The 12066-nt window shown below is 35.7% G+C and overlaps 1 protein-coding gene across 5 annotated transcripts in view; it reads left to right on the forward strand.

Annotated features, from left to right (window-relative positions):
• The window catches only part of CLIP4 (CAP-Gly domain containing linker protein family member 4), a 33608-nt gene that overhangs the window by 19201 nt on the left and 2341 nt on the right, over positions 1 to 12066 (forward strand). For 4 of the 5 annotated variants that reach the window (XM_064509911.1, XM_064509914.1, XM_064509913.1 and 1 more), the window contains exons 11-17: positions 447 to 587; positions 3744 to 3827; positions 7191 to 7331; positions 7768 to 7881; positions 10096 to 10219; positions 10977 to 11041; positions 11765 to 11837. In XM_064509911.1, coding sequence (XP_064365981.1) covers positions 447 to 587; positions 3744 to 3827; positions 7191 to 7331; positions 7768 to 7881; positions 10096 to 10219; positions 10977 to 11041; positions 11765 to 11837 — 742 coding nt within the window. The remainder of the gene's footprint in view (positions 1 to 446; positions 588 to 3743; positions 3828 to 7190; positions 7332 to 7767; positions 7882 to 10095; positions 10220 to 10976; positions 11042 to 11764; positions 11838 to 12066) is intronic. The other variant, XM_064509915.1, reaches the window with a different exon arrangement.

Consider the following 12066-nt stretch of genomic DNA (forward strand, 5'->3'; position numbering starts at 1 on the left):
TGCCTTCTTTTTTAAGAGAGATTCATGTATATAGTTGCTTTTTAGCTTCCAGCTTGAGCCTTAAAAGAATTTCATCTGGTTGTCTTTGGTTTATAAAATTCAGATGTATACATTATTTTCATTGATATCTCATTAACAGTCATGATACACAAAGTCTTGTGTTTTGTAACAGTGGAGGCTGAATGGTACCACTGGGGTAAAAAGATTTTAATAGATAGTTTTACTGACTTTCTGAATTACGTTGGTCCAGTTGCTTCATATGCCTTTTAGTTTCACTGTTCCATTTGAGCTAGAACTTCTTATGTTACATGTGCTTTGGGAGCACAACAGCTATGGTCATGGCTGAAAAAATACCTAGGTTAATTGATCTAAGAGATAGTAGCCAAAGTTTTGTCATGTTAATATTGTCCCTGGTTCTTTTCTGGCACATGTAATTTTCTCTCCAGGTATCTTTGCACCTCTTTCTAAAATAAGCAAGGCTTCTGATCACAAAAAAAGCTCAGTACGAAGTTCTTCCATGCGGTCTTCACCTTTGGTTAAATCCAAGAAAATCGATGTGACACACGTAACTTCCAAAGTGAATTCTGGTGAGTATTTTCTTGAATGTCGAGACAGGATAGAGAGATACTCATCTTCAGGAATTAGCACCAATCCTGTAAATCTTGGCATTAAAATACTTGCTTGGAATTAGTTCATTGCTTGGTATGAGAAGGTAATAAGATATGTAGTAACTAAATATTCTCGTTAATGGAAGTTAACTGACCTTTAAATTGTTACTGCTAGGATGGTGTGTATAGTTGTTGAGGAACAGCCTCCTTGCTCTGAATTTTCTGTTTTACGTTACTTGCTTTACAAGACAGGTATGCTGTGCCAGTTTCTATCTTCCTCAGTAATTCTGCATAAACAGGTAACTCTGCTCAGGTCAGGCATAGACCTTTGACCAGTTCTGCTAAAATTGTGATGCTCTTTTCTGAGTCTCAGCCACAGTGAAGCTGAGACAGGGAAACTGTCAATTTGTTCTGAGATGTTAATTATGGTGATCTGATATACTGTGAGGGTCTTTATATACTGTATGAAAAAAGTTCACTGCAGCATTTATTCTCAGCCCTTTAAAGTAATTTCTGAATGGCTGTGATATCAGTCAAATGTCTAAAACTGTGTGGTTTCGTTTGCTAAGATCTTCCTGAGTAACTTGAAAGATCTCACTGAGATCAGTGAAAATGCAGACATTTAGCTATATACAGTTTATTTATAGAAAATGATTAAATTTAATTTATTTTCTGGCAAAATAATCAAGGAACTAATTTGATTGATTGTGTTCTCTCTGCTCATTAATTTATGTGAGTGAAATCAGAGGCAAATTAGAAGAAAACGGATGTCCTTGTAATAAGATCTCAGTCTACTGATCGGAGTTGTAGGCTCAGTCCCTGGCTCTGTTTCAGTCTCTTAGTAATTTATTCAGATTACTAAATCCTTCTGTTTATTAGTTCCCTGCTTGCATAGTAAGAATGATGCATCTTTTCTCATCTGTTCAGATTGTAAGGTGTTTGGAGTGCTGACTCTTTCCTGTTGTGTGCGTGTACAGTGCCCCCCATGCATCATTTGGCCCTGTGCCTGGCTGGCTAAATAATAATAATGTCATTAAATATATTACATTAGCATTTATTTTGCTTTTAGAATCCTGCTTTGATGACTCATACTAAGGCAGCACAGCTTAAGAGATGGAAGGATGTATATGCATTCTCAACAAGTTTGCTCAAGTCCCCTAAAATGTTCCACTCTTTACCAGTAATATGCAGCATATGGAAATAACGTGACAGGCTGGCAGAAGAGATGCATAACACATTTTGGCAGCATTTTGGAGGATTTATGTAACTCTTCGCTCTATAGATTGAGAGGGAAGTAAGCCTTAATCATGAGTATTTACAAATAGCACAAGAGTTAAGCTATTTATAAACCAATGTCCTGCAAAAAATGTTTCTCAGAATAATTAGCTTGTTTGCAGTACTGCTCAGGAGCAGATCTAAATTGATTTTCCTGTTAAATATTTTTCAGTGTTTGATCCAGTTTATTGTGAACTGCTTAGAAACTGTTAAGCTAATGGAAGTGAGTGTTTCCGTTGTCACAGACGGCATGTTCAGGATAGTTCAATGATAAACCACCTTTTCTGTCACAAAGGCGCACAACTGTCTTTGTAAATTTAAAGCATTTGATATTTGTTTTAGGTAAAAATCAGAGTGAGTTATGCATCATCTATCCAACAGAGCTTACGTCCAAACCCAGTTATCTTCAAGCTGCCATTTGTAAGATGTTCTTGTGCTGAAAGGTCTTAAATGTGGACTTAATGTGCCAGGCTGATTCACTTGCTGGAGTGGGAGGATAAAGCAAAATTTTGTTTTGCGGTGTTTATATGTGTCACCAGATTAAATTTCTTCTTTCCTTTAAACTTCATTCCTGCAGTACACTGGTTTGTAGTGATCCAAGAAAAATAATTAATACACTTTTTGTAGATACGGTTATAAGCTGCAAAGTAAAATTTACTTATGATACTGTATAGAGATTTTAAAATTTGCTTTGTTTCTACTGGATTTGAATAATCCATCAGATGCAATTGATGATGATAGTTCTTTTTCAGGTTTTTAGAAAAAGGATTACTGTGATCAAAGTGAGAAATGTGTTATCAGTCATGAACACTACTTTTTTGATCTGATGCTTCAATGGATGAAATATAAAATCTTTTGAAAATAGAATACAGTTGCAAACTAGCTTTTTGTTTACCTTCTGTAGCTGAATTAAGCTGAGAGATATGGTTAAATAAAAAGTATTTTTTTCATAATGGGCAGGGGGAAATCATAGATAAGTTTGTTCTTTATTGAGTTAGGGTAGGAAATGGTTAGAAATGCAAAAGGACTGTTCATGAATTGTAACAAGTGGCAGTATTAGTTCATATGCATATCACAACGTTGTGGCTGTAGGAGTTAGGCTTTTTACTTAAAATTGATATTGGCATACTTCATTATTTGTAGTCTGAATAAAGATTTGGTCTCCAGACTTTGATTTTATATGTAATCTTTAATGCAGAAATTATGGAATTAATGCTAGTGAATACTCTACTTCAAGTAGTAAAAGTATTTTTGTCTATTGTGTACATAATAAATGTAAATGTTTGAAAGATTTAACTTAAACTACTTCAATATAAACATTAATATTTGGCAAATAACTCTTTTAATAGTTTGGCAAGATCTTTTGGACCATTTTAAGTTGTCAATGGTTTTAACCCCTGGTGGTCTATTAGAACAAATCTGACGTATTGTTTTACCCGCTTATGTAGAGTCTAAGAAACGTTACAGTTACCATCAAATGCCCTAGGTTCTGTGAGTGTCAGTGCACATAGGTGTCATCGTAGGAAATGGGTGAAGAGAAGGAGGGAGAGAATCCAAATACAATGGCTGTGGTTTGCCAGTGATGTCCACATGAGATAAGTAGTTTTACTCAAATGAGTAAAAACAAGTAGGAGTCCCTGCTATACTATACTGTTATATAAACTAATATATACTACTGCCTTTTCTAAAGATTACAATCTGTCATGTGTGAAGCACAGTGAAATTGAAATGATGAGGTGGAAATGACTTGATTTATCCAATAATTTATAAATCTGTCAAATAATTGTTTTCATACATGACTTTTATTGTTCGTTGTTAGGATATGTATATTTAATTTTCTCTCTATATTTTTTATTCTAGGCCTAACTGCACTAAAAAAAGACAGTGGTTCTGAAACCACCTTTATGACTGCGGACAGGGCAAAAACTGTACCTGCAAAAGAAGGTAACTACATTCATTTTATTTTTTAACATCTTGTGCAAAATTTTGGGTAGGGCAGAGGGAGTACTATTGCTGTCTTCCCTCCTTGAAAGCCCTGCATCTATGGTACAAGAACAGTTGTTTGCCTGTGTTCAAGTTCCAAGCACATTAGTTCACAGCATACATTAGTCTACTAGGAGCAAGAGTAATTTGTGCGGACATTTGGCATGCAATATTGCCCTGGTAATATCCTCTATACAAATATGTGGGCAATAATAAAGACGAGCCCCTAAAGCGAAAAGCTATCTTGTAGTAATTTTTTTTACAGAGGATCTGCCTTCTTATGATCATGCAGAGAGTCTCACCTTCCTGTGTTTCTGAGGGAGAACTTTTGCCCTATATCATTGCTGCACATATTTTGATGGAGAACTATGTACGTGTTCTGTTGGAATTTTTATTCTCTCCTGCTATTTGCATGTTTGAGCTTTGTATAATAAAGTATTATGATCTAACAGCCCTTGGCAGGCTTGGCATTGTATCATGTAAGACTCATAGTATCAAGCTCTAAATATAAAAAAGAAATTCTAGCTTTTTTTTAACATGCTTTTAAATATGAATCATTCTCTGTAATTATCTAGCTTCAGAATTGGATGGTGACTTCTGCTGCATGTTTTTGTGTGCTGAACTTAAAACATAAAGGGACCTGACTTTCAGGGATGTCTTTAACATACTGTAAAAATCAGGTTTATTTTGAGGTTTGCTCTATAAAATCATACTAAGTTTTTGTAAAAGCAGTATTTCTTTGAAATAATTTCAATTATGACTTTGAATAGTCTCTTTTTGAAGAAAAGCATCTTCTTATATCCTCGGTCAGTGAACAGTTGTGAGGAAGAGACTTGGGGAAGGGTGTAGGGTAAGATATTCAAGTACTGTCCTATATGGCACTTTTTCAGAAGTGAACTAAAATACTTCTTGTGCAGACAGAGGTTTCCAATGCATTGTTCATGGAGGGCACTTAAAGGCTTGGTCTTCAGGTTGCTGGTCACATAACGAAATTAATTTGTGGTACAGTGTCTTAGTTTGGTAGATATAATAGACACAATTAAAAGGCCTCCAAAGGCTTTGAAGGCTGTAAATGATGTGAACATAAGCCTCGTTTTGGGAATTAGTGGTTCAGATGATAGTGCTGTAAGGTGAGTGCAGAACTGTGGGGAAATCCAACTTGGAAAGTAGCTGTGAGTAGTTCTTTGTCAAACCGGAAGGCTGTTTCAGCTCCGGGTTTTCCTGGAGTTTGTGCTGAGGCTGGTAATTTTTTGATCAACAGTTAAGACACTGGGAATGGAGAGTCTGGCCACTAAATATGCAGGTGATGCTGGTAGATAATTGAGAGGATTAATATTAAAAAAAAAAAGGCAACCTTGACAAATTCAAAAAAAATTTCTGGAGGGAAAATGATGCAGAGGAATAAGGACAACTGCACAGTTCTGTAGCAAGGCAGGAACAATCAGTTCTATAAATGTACACAGGGAATGATATGCCGGGTAGTAGTTTTGTAGGCACGGACCTGGGGTTATTGAGTATTACAAGGTAAGAATGAGTCATCAGTGTCATACTGTTGCAAAAAGGGGAAACGTATGGGAATGTATAAAAAGGAGCATTAGCCATGAGATGTACAAAGTAACCTGGATGCTTTACTGGGCACAGTTGATGCCTTAGCTAAAGCACTGTGTCTAGTTTTAGGCATTGCATTTCAAAAAAAGATGTGAACCAACTGGAGAGAATTCAGAGAAGACACCACAATAATTAGAAATATCAAAAACATGACTTATGAGAAAAGACTAATGGAATTTGTGATTGCGTGGTTAAAAGGACAGAAGACTGAGGGATAAAACAGGAAGCTTTCAAATATAAGAAAAAGTATAATCTATTCTGCATGTGTAAAGAGGGTAAGACAAGAAATCTTGATCTAAAACTGCCGTAATTCAGATTTTATATTGGGGGAAAAAAACTGTAACAGTATGGATAGTTATGTGATGAAATACATTGCTGGGAAAGTCCTAAGATCTTCCTGATGGGGGGTTTTAACAACAGGTCAAACGCTCGTCTGTCAGGAATGATCAAACAATTGTTGTTTTTGCCTGATGACAGAAGAATGGATTATATGATCTGCTGAGGTCCCTTCTGCTCTTCCTTCCCCTCCCACCCATGATTTCCCATAAATGAAGCATGTCCATGACAGGCTTAGTTTTCTGTATTGCTGTACCAGAAATTTTTGTTGAGTTCATGTTGAGTTCATGATAGATTCATGTAATGAATCTATCTAATCTGATTTCCACATATAGAATTCTAGTACCTGCCTGCACACACACATGTATTTTTATACCTTGGACTTGGGGTTGAATTTTGCCTATTCAGTCACCATTCATTTATTAGTTTGCATGTTCTTTGTTGCAACATAGCTGCAGCCAGTATCTTAATTTTAGAGTCTTCAGATTTTTGTTCTCTGCCTCCAGATACCGAAGTTTTTGCTATGGCCTACAGCCTCTTTGCCATTTACTTTTTTGCCAAATTGGAGGATTAAATTATATTAATATTGAATTCCTCTTATCACTAACCCAATGTTGATCTCAAGGTGCTTTGCAAAAACTAATAAATTAAGCCTCTCAGCATTCTGGAAAGTCTGATAAATAGTATTATCTTATTTTTTCACATTGAGAAACTGAGGCATAATACATAACTTGTCTTCCTGAACCTTGCCTTATTTTGGGTGAAAGCATAGGGAGGAGAAGGAATTGAGAAGAGACTTGAAAAGGAAGGAGGAAAGCTGGACATAAGTCTTACTGGACAGCTTAGACATCAGGGTTTGCAAATGGAGATAAAAGTGATGTATTTCCCATTCTTATTTTATAGTACAGATTTTAATATTAATAGCGTATGTAATGGAATACGGTAGACTTTCATTCACACAATAATTCACTCACATATTATCACCTTCCTTCCATTTCTCATCAATTTTTTAATAAGGTGGCTGCTGAAAGAGAGGTGGTAAGATCTCTTATTATTAAAACTCCCATATTTTAACAAATACGCTTGGGACTGTTTACAAAAACTTTCATAGAATAACAGAAATAATTCTAGAAGAAGTCTCTAAAAGCCCCAAACTATCACCTTATTCCTGAGGCAGGGTCAGGGGTACCTGTGTCATTCCTGACAGATGTTTGTGTAAACTGCTCCTTAAAAAAACACTTTTTTGGCCCTTTACTTTGTATCCTACCCACTAGAAAGAACAGATGAGCTCCTTTGAGCTCCAGAAGCTTTCCCTTCTTGCTTAATTTGTTCTTTCCTCAATATGATCTCTGAAAGACTATTTCCATTTATGTCTTTCAGCTTTTCTTGGATCCAGCAGCTCTTCCTCTTCTACTACCTCCTTAGAAGGCAAACAGAACTATTCCAAAAAACGGAACTCAACTAGCAGCAATAAAAGGGCAGTGATTAGAGCAGTTTCTGCCTCATCTAAAATTAGTGCTGGTATTGTTTGTTTTATTAAGGTGTATATTCACAGGTAGAAGTTTACTGTGGTATTGAATACTTATGTAGAACTACCTGTGTTGTTTCCGAATTTGAGATAGTTCAAAAAAGGCACTTGCAAAGTAGTTAATCCATAAATTTAAGTTTTCTAACTTTTTAATAATTTTGTTTAGAACATCTTGAAGCAGAAAAATGTTGTTATAGTCTGTCACCATATCTTTCAACTGCAGAGAAAAGGCTATACTCCACAACTTTAATGCTGAAGCAAAGCAATTCTTTGTCTAAGCCTAATGTGTGGCATGTTGCTGTGTGTTAAAGGTGCACTGTGTCAAAGGTGGATACTCTATTTGACCAGTCAGTTGGCTCTCTAGCTATTAAGACCTTCTTGAATTTTAAAGATATAATTTCACTAATTTGAGATCTTGTTCTTCTCCAGCTACGAGGAAAAATCCTTCTGATGAGAGAGAAATTCAGCTTGGAGACAGAGTACTGGTGGTAGGACAGAGAACAGGCACTGTTAGATTCTATGGGACGACAAAATTTGCACCAGGTAGTTGCACGCTCTTTGCGTATGTTGTAGAGTCAGTATTGAATAGCTTGCATCTGAGGACATGAACACTATGAGAACACCATCTTTTTCCTTGCTCCCTCCAAAGAAGCTCTACTGGTTTGTGCTGAAGTTCTCTCTCTCTTTCCTTTGTTTCATTGATTTTTGTTTTTTATTTAATGCAAAATGGCAAAGAAAAAGTAATGATTTAAAATGTGACTGTTACTTGTCCATTTATGTCATTCAATTAGGAGAAATATTTTGATGTTAAAATTGTAGATATTATTACAAAGCTTTCTGAAAATCCTCAGTTTAGTCTCCAAAGTGATGCGTAGCTTATTGAGATCACATGCCTTTACTTCTTAACCTTCCTCTGCAGCTTTTTAGACTCAACTTCTCTCTTGCAATTTTGTTGCTCTACCGAATCATGTGGGTCTCATTTTTATCTTGTTAGTTTCTTTAAGAGGGTAATTGTGAACATTTCAATCTTAACTGATTTCAGACTGATAAACGTTTAGGTCACAGGACAGATGAAAAATTACAAGTATCTCAAAACCACCCCCAAACTCCTCTTTCTCATACTTCTCCTCCTTCCCCCCCCATTGCTGAAAAAACACATTGCAAGGAATCCAGATGTCTTCAAACTGAAGTGAGTTGTTCTAAATTACAGAAACTATAATTTCTGAATATTCATTCTTTCTAACCAAATTACTTCAGTGTGTTTTCTGTTCTTACCTATAATCTTATAATTGCAAGATTAATGCAAAAACAATTGGTAAGTACTGGTGTTGAGTAAGATGATTAGCATTTTTGCACTGAATCTAATTTAAATAGTCTGCTTGATTTGTATGTAAGTGGTAATACTCTGTCTTGACACTTGGTGGCATCAATATTTAAAAAAAATGTTAAGTTAGAATGCAAGATTGCAGTACAAGCTATATATATCTATATATATATTTATATATGTGTGTGTATATATATATATATTTTTCGTTCTTCCCATTTCCCCAATCTCATTTTAGGCAGTCCTTGCTTAAGATACTCCTATAATCTAATTCTACACTTTCGTGTGATTAGCCTTTCCTTCATGTTTGTTGTTGCTCACTAAATGAACAGTGAGAAAAGGACTGTCTTTCTATTTTAGCAAGTGTAAAATCAGTAAGCTATTTGATGGTTTAAGCCTCCACCCTTAAATTAGAGAAGGATTTTTTTTTTAGGAAAACCATGGTATTTTAAGAAGTGAGACTGGAAAGACTGCAACTCTTCACCATTTGCAAAACCAGTAATTTATGGAAAATGTAACAGTAGCATTTTAAGTATTGCTATTTTAAAATGCATCAAAGCTCTGGGAAATTGCCAAAACTTTATTTCCTATGCATTCTGCTGCAATGCAGATCTTTCTTTAATTCTGAAAACAGGAAAGGGAGAACTTCTGACATACTGATCCCTTCTAATTCGTAAGTTGGCATTCTTGAGTTTCTTGAGCTGATAATTAGCATTACCATTATATCCACTGCCTTAGTACCAAGTGACTTGAATTAAATTTTGAATCTTGCGGGGATGGATAGCATAAGGACTACTAATGGAGTATGAAATTTAACACCTTTACATAATTAGATCACATTTATCACAGATTATGAATGATCAAACTTATTAACATCTTGATGCCTCTTCAGTGTTCTGTACGAGATGAACTGCTGCCCAGTTCTGATTCTTACACCCTTCTCTCAATATCATATAATCACCCTTGCAAATTGTATTCATTATTATTTGCTGGATGGAGAAAAGGAATGAATTAATATCAAAACCTTAATTTTAGTGTTGATGATCTCAGATGAGGCATAAACCATAGGGTCAGAGGACTGAAGAGGGAAACCTGAACCACCATTACTGTTCGTTCATATTTCCTTTTTTGTCAAATAGCCACTGTTACATTCAGTAACATTCCGTTCAGCTTCAAGATGAGCATCAAAGGTTTTAACTTTTCTGTATTAATTAAAATGTCATTACTTTTCTTAAAGATTTATGCATATATAAAATTGCTAATTAGCTTTATTCTGATACATAAATTTAGCACAGTTATTTTATAATATTATAAATATTATGTGTTAGAAACTCTTTTCCTTTATGTGGGTGAATGCCGACTGTCTAGGTGAAGGAAAGCCTGTATTTTATTCAAAACCCCCCCCCCCAATTTTACTACTTTAAATCTTGCAGGATTCTGGTGTGGCATTGAATTGGACAAACCTCATGGTAAGAATGATGGTTCAGTGGGAGGCGTTCAATACTTCAGTTGTCTTCCTAGATATGGTATATTTGCACCACCATCTCGTGTACAGAGGTGAGCAGTGAAGCAGTTTTACTGTTTGTGTTGCCAAACACTTTCTTAGTATATTTCCAGCAGGAAACAAAGTTTTGCAGCACATATGGGAGTAATACCTTTCCTCTGCTGCTGATGGAGGTTTATAGATCCTGTTGGTTTTAGACCTGCTTTTTGAAAACAAGAGTGTAAATTGGAAATATAGCTTCCTGTTTCTGTTGCAGCCACTTCAAGTATTTTCATTCCAGGGCCTATGTTTCTAATAGAGTCTGTGTTCATTAAACTTTACATTCATGACCCAATCCTGAGGCTGTGAGCAAAATTCAGCTATAAAGGAAAGTTGCCCTTGGACATGACTGGAAGTACTAATATCATTCCTGCATACTGCACAGAGGATCCAAAAGCATCCACCAAGTTTGTAGTCCTTTGTTAGGTTTCTGGAGGAACATCAAAAGCAGTAGTGTCCCATATTTGTATCCATTTCCTCTGCCAGACATATTCTTTCTTATCTTGCCCTGAAGTTTCTAGCCCAATAAACTGTCAGAGAACTTTGCCTCAAAATTAAACACACTTTGTTGCTTTCTGTAGTAACTAAAATAAAATGGGTTGATACAGGCATCTGTTATATATCAACCTGATTACAATTAAATGTTAGTGTCTTTTGGGGGTGAAAGGAAAAGAGAAAGAATCTCATCTACAAAGGATTCCAGCAATAGCTTTATTAAAAGTTAAGTTGAAATGACTTCTTCTAAACTGCTGTTGAATTATTGTTCTTCAGATTAACAGGTTCTCTGGATTCTCTCACAGAAACTTCACTGAATAAACTAAATCACAGTTTTCCAGGTAGGAGCGTAAGACACTTGTGATTTGGCTTATGTAGCTTACGGACCATTCTACAACCAGAAACCACAGCACAAAAAATTCTCCTCTGAAAGCGCAGTAGGTTTTGAGAGAACCCAACTGCCAGCAAGTAGTCTGGCTGTTACCCTCCTAAAAATGGACCCTGCAGTTGCTCTCTGCAGAAAGAACTGTGGAGTACCATGTTGTTATTAATTAACTCTGTCCTTGCGGAAATAATTACATCAGAGTTAATACTGTTTTCATAAGCAAATGACACTCTCCCCATATTACAATATTGCATTCTAGTCATAGTTCATTATAAATTGAATCTGTTCTTTAAATTAAGCCCAGATCGATGAGCGGCTCAGTGCAGGGAAGGGGGTCCATGTTGAACTACTAAAACTTTTCTGAGATACTTGAAGTAGATTTTTTATTTTTCCTTCCCTAAACATTTTGTGGAAGGGGTGCTTCAAATTAACCTCGTTCTGTTTGTTTAATCTAATTTCTGTCATCTTAGAAAAATCTGAACATGCTACTAACACTTATTTTTATGAGAAATTTCATCACCTAGTTTCCCAGTAGGAGGGGAGAATGTGTTGCAAATGAAGTCAAAGCAGCATGAAAGAAAATGTAGAGAATATGAGTTCAGATACTGTTTTTCTATGGTGTGTGGGGTTCAGCTTTTTTTTTGAAAGTTCTACACAGCTTATTAACCTTTCCACTTAGGTTTTAGACGCAGTTTAAGCACGACTTCTGCATCTTCACAAAAAGAGATAAACAGAAGAAACTCCTTTGTTAGGTGAGTGTGTGTGCTTATGAATAAAATGTATAGGTAGGCTGGCTGTTAACTTTACTGTTTCCGGTTCAGAAGAAAAGAAAATCTTTATGCTTGTATAGTATGTATACCTTTATATGTTCCTGTTTTTCTTCCAAAATTAAATAGGAATAGATTATTTTTCAGTGCTGTCTAGGAGTACAGTCCCTGGATTCAAGGAAGCATTAAGATTATTTTCCAATCATTCAGTCAC

Source organism: Dromaius novaehollandiae, chromosome 3, assembly GCF_036370855.1.
Source record: "Dromaius novaehollandiae isolate bDroNov1 chromosome 3, bDroNov1.hap1, whole genome shotgun sequence".
Classification (NCBI taxonomy): domain Eukaryota; kingdom Metazoa; phylum Chordata; class Aves; order Casuariiformes; family Dromaiidae; genus Dromaius; species Dromaius novaehollandiae.